This window comes from Monodelphis domestica, chromosome 2 (assembly GCF_027887165.1).
Source record: "Monodelphis domestica isolate mMonDom1 chromosome 2, mMonDom1.pri, whole genome shotgun sequence".
Classification (NCBI taxonomy): Eukaryota; Metazoa; Chordata; class Mammalia; order Didelphimorphia; family Didelphidae; genus Monodelphis; species Monodelphis domestica.
In genome coordinates this window covers 432,327,278-432,347,193 of record NC_077228.1, presented here as the reverse complement: position 1 = coordinate 432,347,193, position 19,916 = coordinate 432,327,278, and the positions used below count along the sequence as shown (strand labels likewise).

Below are 19,916 nucleotides of genomic sequence, written 5' to 3'. Positions count from 1 at the left end.
TTTGGGAAGTAGATTAAGCTGGCATTATTGTCCATATTTTAAAAATGAAGATCAATTAGTTATCAATAATCAATAAATGCTCATTATTTACCTACTACATGCCAGGCACTGTTATCAATGCTGGGGACAGAAAACGAGGCAAAAGATAGTCCATGACATCAAGAAGCTTTTAATCCAATTGTTGAGAAAACATGCAAATAAATGTAAGATGAGGAAAAAAATAATCAAACCAATATCACATACCTAGTAATCAACAAAGGAGATTCAAATCCAAATCCTCTGACTCTTTGAATCACCACATGTTACCACATTCCAATTATCTCTAGAATATACATAATTTCCTCTTTGTCTTTCTCTTTTATGTATATTCTCTAGAATAATAATAATTTTCCCTTTTTCTTTCTAGAAAAATACTTCATACTTAATTATATTATTTTACTTTACCATATTCACTTTTTCCTCATTCCAAAAATCAGGATTATGTAAGTTTGAAAATACATAAAATAACAGAATTTTTTAACATCCTCTACATTTATCACAACCATTCATACATAGCATTGCAGTTTCCCATTCTTCAATTCCTATTCTCATAAAAAGAAAGTCAAATATTAGCCAAGAAAAACAATATGAGCAAAAATAGAGCTTGTGCTTTAAAATTTTAGATATGTTCAATAAATGTTTAAATATATATGTCAACATATATGTACAATAACAGTTGTCACCAATGCCTAGGTAAGTTACTTGAGTGTATTGGTATGTACGGAATAGATTACATGTTACAAGCTCTAATCTAAATTGAATCTAAATGTAGATTCAGTAATAAATTGTGCATAGTATTCTTGACACCTTAGCCCAAGAGCTCTGCAATGGTTGCCACACATTAATTATTAATGACAAATTATTTTAAAAAGTGGCTATTGGTAAAACAAGTTTAATCCTTGCAATTTTGTTATAAAAATTCTTTATTCATAGGCTGACATCATTTAGGCAAAATCTAATTTTCTTCACACCATAAGCCTTCTATCTCATTGCTGTAAGTCCCAAACTATAATAACTATTCTATAATTGATCTTTTCTCCTTTTTCTGATTTGTTCATGATCTTATGGATCTTTCATGTCAACTGCCAACATTTGATTGCTCATGATAACTCTGTCTCTTTCCCTGAAATAAGATTTAGTTCTAAGAATATGTTCTAGGTGAATGATTTATTTTTCTTTTAGTTAATTATCTAATCCCTTTGGAATCTCTAGCCTCATTGCATTTCGTTACTCTTGAATCCTGAAAAAAATAAACATTTTTATACCCAAGATACATGTTCTGCTTTGATGTAACTTTTATGTAATAGCAACACACATGTATACAACACTGAATGTTAAGGTAAAGGAGTTGATTCACCTATTTAGAAAGGCAGGCACAAAATAATCAATCAAATTAAGAATAGGATTGACTATTATTTGACCAAAATGGAATTCTTGTTAGTAGCAACTACAGGTGAAAGATTATAGCACAAAGTTAATTATCTTGTCAATTATTTTACTACAATAACAAAAGCAAGCTATTTTTAGTCTTATTCTAATTTTTAATATTCTGATTTTAATAATCTCATATATGACATATGTAAATAATAATTTTAATAAATGTATTAGGGTACCTCTAAGCAGGTAGTTGTGGCTAAATTAGAGTCCTGGGCCTAGAGAAAGGAAGACACAAGTTCAAATCTGGCCTCAGACACTTACAAGCTGTACTTAAAGAAGCCACTTACAAGTCGTACAAGCAAGTCATTTAAATTCTGTTTGCCTCAGTTTCCTTCTCTGAAAAATTGGGATCAGAATCAAATCACCTTCCTAGTGTTGTTATTAAGGAGAAAAACAATTATAAAAGTACTTAACATGGTACCTGGAACAAAATAATATAAAGCTATACTTATTATATCACAAGTCTTCAAAAATTATTTAATAAAATGGTAGATTAATGCATTTTGGCATTTCTTAGATAATCATTTTACTGACATAAATGTTATTCTATAGAATATGTATGGAATAAAATAAATTGTGTTGTGCAAGAAATTTCTATGTTTTCAGAGCTCACTATTCCATTGAAATCCAAGTCAACTTAACAAATAATTTGCTTCTACTAAGATAAAAAATTTACATGGTTAATGATTCTTCCCTTCATAGAACTTATAGTCAGTAGTACTTATAATGAATGAAGAAGCATTTATGGAGCACATTCTTTGTGCCAAGAAATGTGCTGTCTCCTTCCTTTTTTGATTATCTCTCAATATATCCCATATAGGTTTTGTTTGTACATAGTTATGCCCATGTTGTTTCCCTCATTAGTTTATGAACTCTTTGAGAGAAAGGATCATTTTTCCCTTTTTTTATAGCTTCATCTTTTAGCACAATGCCCAGAATATAACAGGCACTTAACTTAATAGATGTTTGTTTACTTGACTTGGAATTACAAATAGAAAAAGAAATGTTACTCCTACTTTCAAGGAGCTTCTACTCTAGTTAGGGGAGACAACACATAAAAGAAAGCTCAGTTTCAGTATTGATGGTGAATTGGTCAGGATGACAAGATCTAGAGGTCTTTAGGTCAGACAACATTGTCAGAGACCTGCAACCTGCAAAATATAGAGGCTGGGTAATTGATAAGATCTGGACCTTGAGAGGCAGTGGCAGGACTGGTGACCCTCCAGCTCAACAACAAAAATAGTTATTTAATCCCATTGAATCCAGGCAATATGAACAGTCTAGGCAAAGGAGAAGGTTGCTCCCGGTGATGTTGGATCATCATCTTTAGATTAATAGATACACATGTCTACCTATTTATACACACACATTAGAAATATACTTGGGATGAAAATAAGTCAAAATAAGATTTATTGGCTCAGAATATTAAATCTCAATATTTCTAATAAGAACACTATAGATTAACTGAAAAATTCCCTCAGAGAATACCTAACTGTTCATGGAACATTAACAGCATAAATGAGAAATTTGCAAGGAAGATTATCTTTTAGTAATTCCAATACTTTTTTTCAGGCATTTTCTAAACGTACAGAAGCTATTGCAGTTCAGGCTGAGACTCTCATGAAAGAAGCATCAGAAATACAGCTGGGATTGAAGACTAAGCAGATTCTTCAGCAACAGGCCAAATCAGTCAAAGAACAAGTCAAAAAATTGGAAGACACCCTTGAAGAAGAGTATGTGCTTGACAAGTCCTAAACTTCCTTCTCTGAGATAAAGTTTAATATAATATTCCTTGTATAATGTGTTTAAAATATTGCTTCAGTGTCTGTGTATTACAGCATGTTCTGAGATAGTGACTCATTACCAGGAAGTGTCACTAAATTTAGAAGCTAAAATTTCAAAAGCAGCAACAAAAGCGGGATGCAAATTTTCAGCCTAAAATTATTTCTATTCACAAGAAAAAAAGCCATACCTATTATATCCTGTAGCCTTTGTTCTTGAACATTTATGATTGGATCTCAGGAGAGTGCCAACCAATGAGAAAGATTTTATTGGATTAACAAACAGCAGATTGTGGAAAAGCAATTTATTTGCAGGCAAGATTTAACATTTCAAGACTGTTAGTACAACATATAGGCCAATTGTCACCATCCAAAAGAAAAAAGCTTGCAGTAATTCACCAACATTTAAAGTGATACTAAATTGCCATTGGTTCATCTGCTATTTCATGAAGCCATCTCTAAGAAGCCATTGTATTTTTCAAGGTTTTTTTTTTTTAAGTTTTTCATTTTGAGGAAAGAAAGTTTTAATGAACTGGTCTTTGATTTGCTTATCCCCAGGATTTAGGGCAATGTTTGGGTCTTCCATAAATGGTCTCCACTATGAAGACCTGGAAGTCATGACTCTAAAATGCTCAGACAAAAATGTTAGGAGAAGGTTATATACAAGGTTTATTACAAAGATAAAACCAACCGGTTTTCTACATTATGGCAAAGAATTACCAAAATGCCTTTGGTAACATATCATTACTATTTATAGATATATTATTATCCCCAAGATATATAAAATGAAGTAGCATGAGTTATTGGATAGAGCTGACTTCAAAACCAAGAAGACTTGGTTATGTGACCCTGACCCATATAATTAACCTCATAAATCTCTAGACAACAATCTAGGACCCTAAAATTGCAGGGAAGGTGCTAATTGGCATTGGTTAAGACAGTTACCTCAACAGGGAGTTCTCTATACTATCTATCCCAAATTTAAAATATAATTTAAGTGAAGTCTCATTTAGTGTGAATAACAAATCCCATAAACTGGTGTCATTATTTATGTTTACACTCCATATTTCAATTTGACTGGAGCCAATAATTTTGGTATTTGGAAAATAGTCTATATAATCATAATTTTGAATAGTGCAAGTTTGAATTCTTTCAACCCCTTCATGAGATTCATTTTTTGCACTGATCATCTATCTTAACATTCTTGTCAATTACTTGCATATCGCTGAAATTTTAATTTGCTAATAGTTTACCTTTCAAATGTTTTTTTTAACAAATAATAAATTAAAACTTTTGAGAGATGCTATGAATTTTCCATTAAATATAGTAGACTATTTTATTTTATTTGAACCTATGCTGGTTTAAATAATGAAAACACAGTATGAAATTTTAAATATTGTAATAATTGATTAGATAGGTATTGCCTGCCTTTATTAAGAACAAATGTTATTAATCTATTGCCATAAAATCATTAAAATACTCTCATTTCTACTCTTGTATTTAACATAGCTTCCATTAATTCTGGGAGGGGTGTATTTTCAGACATGCTATGATAACTTAAAGCTGTGTGACCATATCATTGCCCTCCATTAATGCCACTTTTTCTTCATGTGTTCAAGTGCCTTTTGGGAAGCAGGGAAGTCCTTTAATTTTGATCTAATTTGATACATGATCTTAATAAAATTCAGTTTGTTGTTTAATCTTTTTAATAGCTAATAACACATATATACAAAGATGTTTACCAGATTACATGAAGAGTGTTAAAATAAATTTAGAATTCAAATGGAAAGTCACTTCAAATGTCCTTAAAAGTAAACTCTAAATTGTCCACAAATGGGAGGTGATTTCTTAATAACTGCAAAAAAAGGGTTTTGTGGTTAGAATCCCACAAGACATGTAAAAATGGTGATTTCATAGCATTTCAGGAGTTTTAGGATTCATTGCAAGGAGAAGGAATATTTTTTGCAATATATGTCCTCACTTATAGATTTTAAACTTTCTAATGACTCCAAAAAAAACCCATGTTATGAACCAAAGCATAAAGATGTCTTTGGAATGAGATTTTTTATTTTCCTTTAAAACTAAGGGATTTTGTGACAAGTAAACAAATCAATTTTAAATGGAGTTAGTATCTGAAACTGCATTTGAACTCAAGTCTTCCCCACTCCAAAGTAAAAATTCTATCTAATCCACTCTAGTGGCTGAGCAGTTTTTCTTCTTTCCTACTTAAGTTCCATTGATTCAAATTCTTTTAGTTCTAGCGACATTATTTTGAATTTATGCTGGGATAGTGCCATTGTTACATAATATATCACAGATGGTAGTCTTAATATCATGCTTCTATTTGTTTTTCACGTACCTATCATGCAAAATCATTTAATGGGGAAGATGAAGTCCTATCACTCCTGTTTATACAGATAAAATGTGCCACTCTTTTAAGTGGCCTAAAAGCAATCTAGCCACAAATGTCTTCACAAATTTTCACTTCATAATTTAAAGAAAACATTAATGATTATATTTATTAAAATATTGCATTTTGTTCACTTGATCTGGTTAATTTTAGTATTAAAACCATGGAAATGGTGAAAAACAAGTGGGAGCATTTTGGCAATAATTTTGAGGCCCTCTCCGTCTGGATTACTGAAAGAGAAAAAGAACTGGATGCCTTGGAAACTTCATCATCTCCCTGGGACATGCAAATCAGCCAAATTAAGGTGATCTGTTCACATGTTACATATACAATCCATATATATGTAGCTTTGAAGAAGGTTTTTTTTTCATTTACTTTCTTGCTGCTGAGATCCAGGGCTGATATTTTTGATGGATGATTGTATTTAAGTTTTGTGTTACATTTGTACAAAAATACCAAGCTGGAGGAATTTGATGGAGACTGTGCAAAACTATAAATTGTCTTAGTGTTTGGCTTATACATATAAAATTCACACTGTATGTGATGTCATTAAAAATTTTATGGTTACATAATTCTTTTCCTTGACTTTGAATAACCCCATTCAGGACTACTCTTTATTCATTCAGGGAACACATAACAAAAACATTCATCTTTTAAAACACATTACATTAAAGAATCATTTTAATAACATGACAGTAGTTACCTGCAACAACCACAAGGAGGAGATCTAACAATTCTTTTCCCAGTGTCAAACAGAGAGTTGTAGCATTACTTTCTCCTCCTTACTGTAGGACATAGAGCTCAAATTCAAATGCCCTGACACTCTAAATCCTTTCCTGTTCTAAAATAGTGCTCTGTTATGTTTGCACAGATGATTGCAAATGAAAATGTCCAAATGGAAATATAAATGTTAGTTTAAATGAGAGGTAGCATTCTTAATCCCAAAAGAAGAGGAAATAGTCATGCAATTAATATTGTTGAAGGTATCCCCTTCATCTGATCATTTATGCACTTCTAAAATTCAGGACTCCTTTTCCCCAAATTCTCCTGTTTCCTTTAGAATTCAAGAGTCCTCTGTCCTTTTATCAGGGCAAATATGGGCACTGGTAGAAAAACATGTTGCATTTTTATATTCTAGAACAAAAAACAGGTATGTGCAGAGAGTGTGAGTGAAGTGACTTCCTACCAAGATGGGAGTTGATTCATCATTACTAATGGCACAGGATGTGCAAAGAAGGACATACACCTTTTTTTTACAAACAGACTATATATGTCTGCTGAGGTTCCTAAGCTAAACTGATCTCTATCCCTTGAGCAAGTTCTTAAGATTTTTAACCCTTAAAGTTGTGAAGAGTTTAAAGAAAATGGCCTTTTGTTTCATTAAATGACATTTGAAATGTATGGTAAAAGTTTAGAAAACATAGAATTTTTACATTTTCTATCTCTTCTTCCCTCTCCCCCAACTCTATCTCAGCATTTATGCACTGTTTTTAATTTAATAAATTCTTTTGAAGGTTTACTTGAACATCAGCAACCATTCCATAAGCACTCCTGAATTGTCTCCTGAATTGTCTTATCATCTGTGATCACAATAACCACATCACATTGTAGCAAAAAAAATTAATAAATGCATTCTAATTGCTCACTATACTTTAGAAATATCCAACTACACTAAAAGTGTACTAGGTCCCTGTATAGATAGCATTTTGTAAAACTTTATGGAATTTCATGAGGCCTTTCCCTCTTAGGGTTTACTATTATCTTTATGCCAAAGAAAATTATTTTGAACTTATTTTAAATATAATTAGTATTTATTTATCTGCCTACATGCTATTTCGCTGCAAAGGAATTTAAGATATCTTTTTAAAGAGAGAGATTCATAGATTCACTTGTGTCTATATTCAGAGCATCTAGTACTTAGTCCATAGTAAAATCTTAATAAATGGTTATAGTATGAATGATATATAGTTTAGAGTGAAATACAGAAAACAAGGTAATTTCCCCAAAAGCAGAAATGTAAATTAATGACACACTTGTTATAACTGTTGTAATGATTGCATGGAATTCATTATAAATTAAATTAGGATATTAGAATTTTCACCTATACAACAGAGCAACAAAATGAACTCTAGGAAACTGAGACTCCAATATTTTTGTGAGCATATACACATACACTTTAAATTTAGTCATTGATATAAATATATCAAATCTTTTTTAGTTTTCACTGTTTCTAAAGTATCAAATATAATATATGTTCCACAATTTTCTTACCTTTGACACTTTTTTGCCAATATTTAAAATAATTACATGATTTTAATTGTTAAATATTTCAGCATCCTATATTAATCTAGCAAACTAACTCATCTGGAAAAAACCCTTTAGAACTACTAAAAATACATGTTCTTAGATATTTTATCATGGACACAGATGTCAGGCTTAAGAACAGATAAATCCTCTATATATGCAAAATAAACATATCTTTAAATTGATACTATTTTTAATATTAGAGGGCAGAAATCCCAAAAACTTCCATCTTAATTATGCAGACATGAGATTTCTGTCTAAATATTTGGCTTTCCTTTGACCCCTTTCTTCAGGGGAGTGGGACTAAATCCTTTGAGAATATACAGGCTGCTGTATTTGCATGTCAAGCTCCTTGAATATTATATGCAGCCACTATGTAGAGGCTTAGTGAATTTCATTACTTTGTTTTGTTTTAAGTATGGAAGAAGGGATTCTAGTGCTGTGATGCTCTCCATGGGATATAGGAACTCTACTGATCTGGTTTGATCACCCATCTGTACCTTCCAATCTTAGAAAGTTGCCTGAGGCACTAAAAGATTAATTTACTTGCCCATGTTCACAGCTAGCATCCTAAGTATTTTAGGGTTTTTCCTCCAAGATCAACCCTTTACCCACTGCACTACTATGTACTTTCCCCCATAGATATCACATTGTATTTGGGCTCTTACTACATATGACATTAAAGCCTGCATTTAAAAAATATCTGAAGTTCAGAGACATATTTGTCTTTTATCATAATATATACATATAGATCACACTTGATTTAATGATCATTCACATTTCTCCTCTGAAGAAATTAAATAGGTTTCATCATTACCTTTCCTATAAGTAATGGGGTTGGGAGTGTTCACTTTTTATCAAATCTAAAAATTAAATATCTTAGTTAATAAAGTGGACCACAGATTCTATTCATACTCTTAGCTTTGTCCCCAAGTTTGATGCAGTGCATGATATAATGCAGACTCTTAATAAATGCTTTTTTTGACTTGATTTTATTCGAGATATTTTGTGGTATTTGAATACTGGCTCTTTATATTCCACCAAACCCCTCATGATTATTTTACCATTTGCAGTCAGGTAGTCCCAATCATTGTATAGCTTACCATCTGTTGATTGTTTGCAGACTTTGTGGGATATCTATCTATCTATCTATCTATCTATCTATCTATCTATCTATCTATCTATCTTTTAGAAAGGAAGGAATTAAAAGGGGGGAATGAATGAAGTATAATTATGGCAATTCCAGAAACCATTCATAAAGATATCACAACTACTTTTCAAGAAATTCTTCATGCTTTTCTAGTATGCTATGAAAATTCCCTTATAGAAAAAAAAAAAGCCAACCAGGTTTCCATTGTTATTTTATTTCAAAACTTAGGTCATTCTTGAGAAAATAGAAAATACCCAAAGAGATATTCCAAGACTAGAGGAGGAAACTCAGTCTTTTGCTCAGTTTATCACCACTGGAGAATCTGCTCGAATTAAAGCTAAATTGACACAACTAAGGAGACATTGGGAAGAGCTCAGGGAGAATGCCCGGTGTTTGGAAACCACAATCCTAGAAAATGAATCTCAGCAACAAAAGTTTGAAGAAAATCTTAAAAAGGTATGATTATCAGAACTGACTCACCTTATTTGCCTAATTTAGTTTACACAGGATGAAGATTTTTATTTCAAATATATTCCTAGGTTCCTGAATTATTCTAGTTGCTGTGCCACCTAAAGCAAATATTGAATTAACCTAATTTTAATATCTCTATAAATTAAAATAGTATGTATAAAGTAATTCAAAAGGTTACTTTTGACAATATATAAGTGCCATTTACACTGTATTGCTTAACTCCAAGTTTGAATGAAATATCTTTCAAATCATGGAGCAGTGAAGAATCTGTTGTCACTAAATTATAACATATTTATATAGCAACAAAATGGGACTGACTGTCATTCACTATTTAATAGCTGAACTAAATTGTGTGAGGTTTTTTGCATTAGTACAATAATTTTAATCATCATGTTTGTATTTTCATTAACATTTTAGGTCCAACAGTCTGTGTCTGGGTTTGAAGATAAATTGAATGAACAAGTTAAAGTATGTTCTTCAGCTACAGAGACATACAGAGCTCTCCAAGAACATATGGTAAGAAAATGTTTCATCTTTTCTGTTTATCAACTTAGAAATGTGCAAAACAGCATGGTTGCACTTTTTATTTGTGGTTAGAAACTTTTCTTTAATTATTTAAACAAAGACAAGAGTCAAGATTACCTATTAGAGTTGAAGTTTAATTACAATTTAAAAAATATATATAATGGCTTGAAAATTTAAACAATACTACATTTGAGAAATATAAATGGCACATCATTTCATAATAAGATTGCTATTTTGATGAAACTGATTAAAAATAAGGGGTGAATGAGAGTGAGAAGTTATTATGACATGGAAGTTGCTGTGAATTTAACAAAGTAGTTTGAATCTTTATTTATATGATTGGGAAAATTTATTTTACATCTTTGGGTTATGGGTACTTGGACTACACAATCTTTAATGTCCACAGTCCATCATGTTGTAAGAGCTTAATGGAGAAATGATTTTCCTTTTCAGAGTTGGTGGGGGAGAGCACAGTAATTTTCCACTTACTAATTTGCCAACAATATCTAAATGATACTAGTAGGTGGAGATTTTTTTTAGCCTCTTTAGGCTGCATTTGAGTAATTGAGGTGATAATTTTGGTAATGCCATCTTTAAAAAAAATTATTTGGGCTATTTCTTAGCTCTTTTTAAAAGATGTCTTCTTTCATATTCCTTTTACCTTATTGTCAGGATCTCTGCCAAGCCTTGGAAACAATGAGAAGCAGTGTTACCTCTTTGTCAGTGAGTGCCCACAAGGTTATTAACAAAGACTCATCTGTTCAAGAAGCCATGACTCTCCAGCAAAGATATGAGAAGATGATTTGTACCACTAAGGAACAGCAAATGAAGCTAGAGAATCTGTTGGCCCACTGGCAAAGGTGAGCCCATAGCTTTAAGATTTAAAAGTCAACAAGTTATCTGGCCTGTGGAACCCTTACTTCACATGAAAAGAAATGTTGATCATAAACAGACAATTTTCAAAAGAGGAAACATAAATCATTAACAACCACTTGAAAAAAAGCACTCAACTTCTATATTAAAAGTAAAATAACTTTAGTTCATATGTACAAATGTATATCAATGTACAAAATATCTAAAAGCAATGAAACCCAATACTCTCAGGGCTGTGAAGGAAAGGATTGCAGATGTTCATTTGTTTATTGAATTGCAAATTTTAAAAAAATATCCTGACTTTACACAGTAAAAATTATAGACATCACAAAAAATTACCACCCAAAATCATATGCTTTGACAACAATTTTCACTATTGAAAATTGCCCTCAAAATGCAAAATGCAGCTAGGTGGCTCAATGGATGGAGAGCCAGGAGATGGGAGGTCCAGGGTCCAATTTTAACTTCAGATAATTCCCAGATATGTGACCATGGGCAAGCCACAACCCTATTGTCTAGACCTTACCACTCTTCTGCTTTGAATAGATACTCAACCATTATTATATCAATTCTAAAACAGAAAGTAAGGGTCACTTTTCAAAATTCAATAAAAAAATGAAAAAAAATCATCTCTTCAAGATTTTTCCCAACAAAATAACATACAATCACAAAAATTAGAAATAATCTAAAAGTCTAAAAATAGGAGAATGGTTAAAGAAATTTATATTTTAATATGATGGAATGTCATAATGTAAATAATACTAGTGAGGAATCCAAAAACATCTGGAAATATCATTATAAAATAATACAAAGAAAAAATCAGAATCAGAAGAATTAACTATTCATCAATCATATTTGATTAAAATGAATGAAATTCAATGGACAATGTATTCTATTAAAGTTTTGAAATGTTCTAGTTAAGACTTGGAGTAGTTACCAAGAAAATTTAGTCAATGTCACTTGGGTTTGGTGTGTTTAATGTGTAAGTATTAAACAAGACCACTTTTGATCTTCAATTGAAGGTCTTTCACACTTTTGAAGTTATTCTGACTGGGAAAATTTGAAAGGACATGATCCTTCAGCCATAAAATGGAAGATAATCTGTCATATTTTTTACCCATGGGTTTAAAAAAATACATTTCTCATTCATGACTCTACAAGCGTCAAAAAATATAGTTCTTTCAATGTGATGAGTTTAAACTATTATTCCTTAACTCTGATTTCTTTAGGCTAGAAAAAGAGCTATCTACCTTTTTGACCTGGTTGGAGCGGTGTGAAGCAGGAGCCAGTTCCCCAGAGAGTGGCATTTCTGCAGACAGAGTTAAACTGGAGAGTGAGCTGCATTTAGTACAGGCAAGTTTCAGCAAACAGTATGAGTAGAGAAAATTCTATATGAATATAGTAAAGATATTGGAAGGAATTTCTCAATGTGTAGCTTGCAATGTGATAGTTGGAATTTTCAAGTTGCCTTGAAAGAAAGTGAAAGAATACTACTAGAAAGAAAAAAGTTATTGCTTGATAGAGGCTGATGCATAAGATCTACCAGATGTAGAATATTTGGACATGAATAATTATAAATGAAGAGAAATATTAAGAGATAAGAAGAAACAAATGAGTGTTTTAAATAAGTATGTTTAAAGCCTCTTCATTTTTAGTGGATATTTATAAAACATGGATATTCTAGACAGGGAGGAAACAGTGCAGTTGAGTCATGAAGATTGTAAGGGATCAAACAGAGAAGACTTGAATCACTGGCATTTATGAACATTTAAATTTCTTATTGCTGATGCTATCATGAAAGAACAAAATAGTATTTTTAACTCCTGATACACAATTATGAAGAGCAAGGGGAGGGTACTAGGTAAGAAGCAATTTGGTTAACAGTCCTACTGCTGTGTGTTTGCATTCTTGTGTTATGTTGGGAATTCTCCCTTGTGGGAAGAAAAATAATCAGCATACACCCCAAAGTTGTCTGGGAGTCTGGGTACAATTATTACCTATGGAGTGAGCCAAGTGGTGAATTTGTGTTTTTGAGGTTTATAACTATTTGAGGTCAAACCATTCTTGAAAGGATACCACAGGAAGGGGTGGAGTTTCTGAAAGTTGTATCTTTAAATGGTTGTTCTCATTTTGGCAAAAGATTCAAAAAGATGAAGCTATTTATTCATTCTTCAGCATTTATTTAAATACTAATTGTGAAAAAACAAATTGATAATTCTGGGGATGCTAAAAAAAATTAGAAAGAATACAGTCTCCTCAGAAACACTATCCTTGCAGTCTAGAAAGGAGTAAGACACAAACATAGGTAAATGTAATATGTACTATGACATGGTAAATATATTCTTCCTCATTGGCAGAAGATGCTCCTCACTGGTGTCTCCATATACTGATGAAATCACACATATGGTGAAATAAATGATCCCCAAATTACTATATGTCCACAAAAAATGTACAATAACATACTCTGAAATGTATTTTCCCTCACTAGATGTTAAACAGGTGAACAGGGGCTGTGCAACATTTAAAACTATTTTCCTACCTCTTCTTTTCCCACCTACCCATCCACTCCATCCCATACCTATATACACACACAGAATCTAGCACAGAACACTAAAGTCTTAGTGAATTGAGGAGTCAGGGAATTCTTCATGGTGTTAGATTTGAGATTTAAAAGGTGGATGAGAATTTTATCAGTCAGAGAAAAAGAGATGAAATGCTAAGCATATAGTATTAGCCAAGACACTGAGCCAGAAAAATACAAGACAAATTAAGGAGCTAGAGATGATATTAGTATGGCTAGAGTATAGAATGCTTGAGAGGGTAATTATAAGCTAAGGCGCCATATTGGGAAAATGGGAGGAACTTGAATTTTTTTTAATTGTTTATTTTGTTGTTTGCTCATTTTTCCTATCTAATTACAAGTAGGCTCTGTTTTCTGGGAAGTTGAGGTATCCTCTTAAACGTCAATCCTGTCTTCATGTTATTCTCAGTTTGTTTCCTAAATGTTTTCCAGTTTCAGTTCTTGGAGGCTAATGTGATATATAAAATTTTGAATCTATTCATTTAAAGGGTGAATTATTAAGGTTACAGTAGAGATGAGGAAACCAGAAGAAGCTACTCAAATGATCTGACAGAATTGTAATGAGGGGATTGTACTAAAATGGTGGCAGTGGAAATATAGAGATTCATTTAGTAGTTATTTAGGAGAGGGAATTAGTAGTACTTGGTAAATTATTATTTATGATAAAGTATAAAAAATTAATAAATATAAATCCAAAGTTACAAGCATATGACCTTTGGTAAAGGATATTTTTAGGGAATACTACCTTGAGGAGAATGAAAAAAGGCAGGAGGGAGAGAATCTGAATCTCAGAATGTCAGATAAAAATTATCAAAAATTGTTTCTATATGTAATTGAAAAAAATTTTAAATATCCCATCAGTTCTTTCTCTAGAGGTGGCTAGAATTTTTTATCTTAAGTCTTTTGGATTTGTTTTAGATCATTTTATTGCTGACAGTAGTGAAGTCATTCACAGTAATACGCTGTCATGTAATACATATTTCCATATTCCTGTGAAATAAAGCATATCACGCATACATTAAAATTCATGAACTAAATAAAGTAAAAATTGGTATGCTTTGATCTGCAATCAGATTCCAACAAGAACTAATGGAATATTGATGCAGATTGAGATATACTTTTTGTTTTTACTTTATTATTCTTGGGTTTTGCTTTGTTTTAGTCTGCATTTTTGTAACATCATTAATATTGAAATGTTTTGCATGACTACACATGTATAATTTATATCAAAATACTTTTTTCTAATGGAGCTGAGTGGGAAAAGACTGGGAAAGAATTGGGAATTCAAATTTGGAAAAAAAAATGAAAACTTTTTCTTTATATGTAAATGAGAAAATTTTTTTTAAATGTAAAAAAAAAAGAAAATATAAAGGGAAAACCAGAAGATTCATGAGAAAGGGGATTACTGCTAGCGGAGTTCTATGAAGGACATGACATGGGATGGGATTGAGGCCACAAGTAATGGGATTGAGAAAAGAAATTTCTAGCTCTATGACAGGAGAGTGGGGGATGGTGTTTTATTCTTAGAAACAAAAGAGGGAGTGAGAGAAAGGAGTTCACAGGGAAGAATATCTAAAGATTATCATATTATATGCCTATCTCAGCCTCAAACTTTTGTAACCTTTAAAAGTTTGGAGGAAAATAACTCTTCAACTCAATATCCTCAGTTACCAGGAACTATCAGCTTTGTTTGTGTCTTTAGGAAAAATTCACCTTTGACACTAGATACAAGATTTATCTCTTCTGGTTTCACAGATCACTTAGAAATTTGACTTCCTAAGAATTTTTATATACTGCAGGTACCAGAGCTATCATAGAGACCATATGCAAAAGACATTGCTAGGCTCCTAAATTAAGACAAAATGAAAAGATAATTTCTGCTTTCATTTTTCTGGATAAAAAACATAAATATTATTTAATTGGTGCAAAGGAATCAGGAAAGGATATCTATGTAAGAGACAACATTTGAGTTGGACCTTATAAAAAGTTATGGATTCTAAAAAGCAGTATCATAATAATAATATTAGTTGGGCGGTAGCAGCAACTTTTACAGATCCCATGACCTAAACGACTGAATTGGGGAATACTGAAGATCTTGATCATGCCAAGATGGCAAAGGAGGAAACACTTGAAGCCCACCAACCACCCTCCAAATGACCAAAGAAGAAAAATTCCTTGAAATGAATATTGGAGAAGTAAAGCCAACAGAAGAGGGAGTGAAATAATATTACTGCCCCCAAAAACTTTGAGAGATAGTAAAGAGGATTCATCTGAGTGGAAAGAGCACTGAAAGAGCCTCAACAAAACTCAGACACTATATAGGACAACGGGCTGACCCAAACTCAGCTGAGTAAGAACAGAAACCGGCACAATAAGAATAAGCAACAGTGGGAGGAACTCAACTCAACAGGTTTAGCCTTGGTGGGTTTGGGCAGAAACCAATTTGAATAAGCTGAACTGAACAGCTGCAAACCTTAACAGAGGAAACAAATCAGATCAACTCTACAGAGTGCTCAATCTGAAACAGAGACAGCTGAACTGATCTCAGGCATAGTACAAGTGTGGGACAATATTCTCTACTCACCAGGAAAGGAGCCAAGCTTCAGAATATAGAAAAAGTTTAAGGAAATACCTCCAAAATGAGAAAAAGCCAGAAAAAGCCTGACATGAAAAATATTTCAACAATAGAGATGACCAAAGTACAAGCTCAGAAGAGGTAAGCAATACAAAAATAAAGACATATGAAGCCTCAAAGGAAAATGTGAAAGGATATCAAGCCCAAATGAAACCCTAGAAGAGCTCTAAAAAAGAAAGAAAAAATCAATAATAAGATTCTATAAGGCAGGCAAGTGATGGTGGAACCACTTCTTGAACACTCCCTAGTAAAAAGGAATATACCATCTCCTGAGGAAACTCATTTCAATTTTAGATATCACTCAATTTTTTTTTCTTTATATTAAGATTGAGACGCAGCTAGGTGACTCAGTGGAGAGAGTGCCATGCCTGGAGTGAGGAGCACCTGAGATACTTCATAGCTGTGTGATCCTGGGCAAAGTCACTTAACCTCAACTGATTACCCTTTACCACTTTTCTTCTGTGGAAATGATATTGTTTCTAAGACAGAAGATAAATTTTAAGAAAAAAACATAGAGTTTGAATCTTTGAAAATTTCCACTTCTTTTTTCCTATTTATGATCTCTGGGAATATGCAGGAAAAAATGTAATTCCTCTTTCACTTACTAATCTATTAAATCTATATAAGGCAGCTTTGAATCCTCTTTATAATTTAAGTTAAATCTCCCCATTTTCCTCAGCCAATATTAGTATTTCATGCCCTTAGGATTTTTAAAGCCCCTAGTAAACTTTGGGATGTTCCCAAGTTTTTAAAATTCTCCCCAAAACATGGCATGTTGAGCTGAACAAAATATTCTAGATATAATTGTTTTCCTAATCCTAATGCATCTTGACTTTTTTTGTGTGTCTTTCAGTCTTCTTATCTACATTTCTCTTCCTATAAACTATCTTCTCCTTGTGTTTTTGTAATATTTCTCTTTTTCTTCATTATCCTTCTATCTGTCTAGTTATCCCTTCACAGTGTTTACTGGACTTCATGCATCTTCATTCCACCAAATGGGTGTGTCCTGTGGAAAGGAAACTAGGCACCTCCTTCCCTTGCCTCACCAAGCAATATTCCCTCTCTCCCTTAACTCCTCATTACCCCTTACAAACCTTCATTTATCCCTGTTTTCCAATCTTCCTATTTCCTTTCCCAATAAATATTACAGTGCCTCATAGTTCCTTCTTGGGCTCTCATCTGGGTGGCACAATAGACAGTGCCAGAGCTGGTGTCAGGAAGACTCCTCTTCATAAATTCAAATCTGTCCCTCCAACACTAGCTCTGTGACCTTCAGAAAGTACTTAACCCTGTTTGCCTCAGTTTCCTCATCTATAAAATGAGCTAGAGAAGGAAAGGGTAAACTACTCCAGTTTCTATGAGAAAAAAAGTCCTAATGGGGTGTGGTCACAGAGTCAAAAATGAATGAAGTAACTGAACAACATTGTTTACATTGTCTCTAGAGTAGCTTCCATGAGTTCAAAAATAATTTCTATGTGAATGACTTCCAGACTTTTGTATTTATCCCACCCTGTCTCTTTTGAGCTCTCTCAGACATTTTGGATTCAGGGTTCCCTAGGCATCTCAAATGCAGTGTATCCAAAATAATAACCATGTATTTTTCCCAAAATCCACCTCTTTCTCTGCTCTCTTTATTTCTGTCAAGGGTATCACCATGTTTTAGTCACCAAAGTTCACAATCTTGGGGAGTCTTTCTTGATTTCTCCCTCTCCTTACCAGAGGAAGGGGATTCAGGAGCAATGTCTAAAGAGAAGGTACCGTGAGATAAAAATAATAGCTACTTTAGCAATAGGACTGAGAAATTTGTAATGTACTAAATGGATTTAGAGCCCTTTCCAACTTATATGTCCTCTCTTTTGTCCTCAGGCATTGCAGAATGAGGTTGTAGCCCATGCCTCACTGTACAGCAACCTCTTACAGTTGAAAGAATCTCTCTTCTCAGTGGCTTCTAAAGATGATGTGAAAGTGATCCAGCTACAGTTAGAACAGATGGATGAGAGATGGAGAGTTTTGCCTCAAATAATTAACAAAAGGTTTGTTTTTTTCTTGAAAACTACTTACTTTGAAATATTTATAGATGAAAACCCTCCCAGATTCAGAAAGCTTTGCACAGTGGCAGTGTCATAGCCAATGAGGTTTAACCAAGGTGTGATTATTGCTAATTGAAATCAAATTCAGAAGGCCAATCTATTGAACACTGGTCTGGAAGTCAAAAGACAAGATTTTTTTGCATCTGCTCTTCCATTGTGTGACTTTGGGCAATTTACTTCCTTTTTGAAGGGGGGGTCTCAAATCTCCCACTTGTTGATCATGAGTATGACAATGTTAATAGCCATAAAATGACCTCATTACTTTTTTATAATTTTACCCTTACAGGCAAAATCATTTAATAGTAGAAAATTTGAACTTTACATTTTTTTACTATGGATTTTGAAATATACTAATTTTGAGTCTGGGTAAATCATATTATCTCTTGGCCTCAGTTCCCTCACCTATTAAATAAGGATAATACTACTTGCTCTAATTTACAGAATGATAGTTAGCACTTTCATAATGCTTTAATATTTGCAAAATACTTTATAAATATTAATCACATTTTATCCTCACAACACCCTTTGGTGCTAGGTAGGTGTTGTTATTTTCCCCATTTTACTCATGAGGAAACTGAAACAGACAGCAATTAAGTTGCCCAGAGACATAGACCTGGTGTCAAATTTGAGGTGAGGACTCCCTCTTTTTGGTGCTATCTATAGCACCACCTATCATTTCTATGAGGAAAGTACATTGTAAATTTCAAACTATATAAATGGAAGTTACCTCTATTGAACTTTTTAAATAAGCTTTTCCCCTTTCTCTTTCTTTACAGAATTAGTTTCCTCCAGTCTGTAGTTGCTGAACATCAGCAATTTGATGAACAGCTACTTTCTTTTTCACTCTGGATTAAGCAGTTTCTCACTGATTTGCAAAATACTTCTGAGATCAGTATAATGGACCATCAAGCTGCTCTAGTTCAATTCAAGGTAAGGTATACTATTTTTAAGATGAAAGAAAGAAAATATACATGAATGAAAGTCCAGTCAACAAGTACTCATCAAGCCCCTACTTTGTACCAAGCATTTTGCTTGGCACTTGGACATTGGAAGAAAAGCAAAAATTGCCCAACCTCAAGGAACCCACTTCCCAATGAAGAGGGTAACATGCAAACAAGTATGTAGGTATAAGAAATGGATCATCTCAGAAAGAAGCCTTAAAAAAGATTGGAAAAGGTTTCTTACAGAAGGTAGGAATGAAAGCATTTACTTAGTACAGAAAAATGATGCCAAGAAAGGTAAACATTTTATAACCATTGAAACTGCAATTATCATTATTACTAGTTATTTACTGATACTAAATATTAAGCTCTTGCTACATGCAGGACACCATGTGGGTCACTGGGTTTAAAAAAGTAATTTTTGGGGGGGGTTTGTTGTCGTTTAATGTCTTTTGACTTCATTGCAGCACATACAATGGAAAGAACAATGGCTCCCACCCTTAATAGCTATGTGACTGTTCAAGTCACCTGGCCTAACTAAGCTTTATTTTCCCCACCTATAAAATGTGGAGTTGGAATCGATGGCTTTGGAGGACCTTTTGAGCTCAAACTCTGTGATCTTATGTTTTTAAGTATATATAAACCCACCTATCCTTTTTCTCCATGATATTCAAGGTTA

General features: G+C 32.9%; 1 protein-coding gene and 1 non-coding gene across 20 annotated transcripts in view; both read left to right on the top strand.

Annotated features, from left to right (window-relative positions):
- Positions 1-19,916, top strand: part of SYNE1 (spectrin repeat containing nuclear envelope protein 1) — a 569,990-nt gene that overhangs the window by 239,295 nt on the left and 310,779 nt on the right. For all 19 annotated transcript variants that reach the window (XM_016428964.2, XM_056818948.1, XM_056818954.1 and 16 more), the window contains 8 exons: positions 3,049-3,209; positions 5,821-5,971; positions 9,350-9,577; positions 10,010-10,108; positions 10,790-10,977; positions 12,220-12,343; positions 18,073-18,239; positions 19,073-19,226. In XM_016428964.2, the coding sequence (XP_016284450.1) occupies positions 3,049-3,209; positions 5,821-5,971; positions 9,350-9,577; positions 10,010-10,108; positions 10,790-10,977; positions 12,220-12,343; positions 18,073-18,239; positions 19,073-19,226 (1,272 nt within the window). The remainder of the gene's footprint in view (positions 1-3,048; positions 3,210-5,820; positions 5,972-9,349; positions 9,578-10,009; positions 10,109-10,789; positions 10,978-12,219; positions 12,344-18,072; positions 18,240-19,072; positions 19,227-19,916) is intronic.
- LOC130457626 (U4 spliceosomal RNA) lies at positions 18,308-18,451 on the top strand. Its single transcript, XR_008916927.1, has one exon. It is a non-coding gene; the product is annotated as a U4 spliceosomal RNA (small nuclear RNA).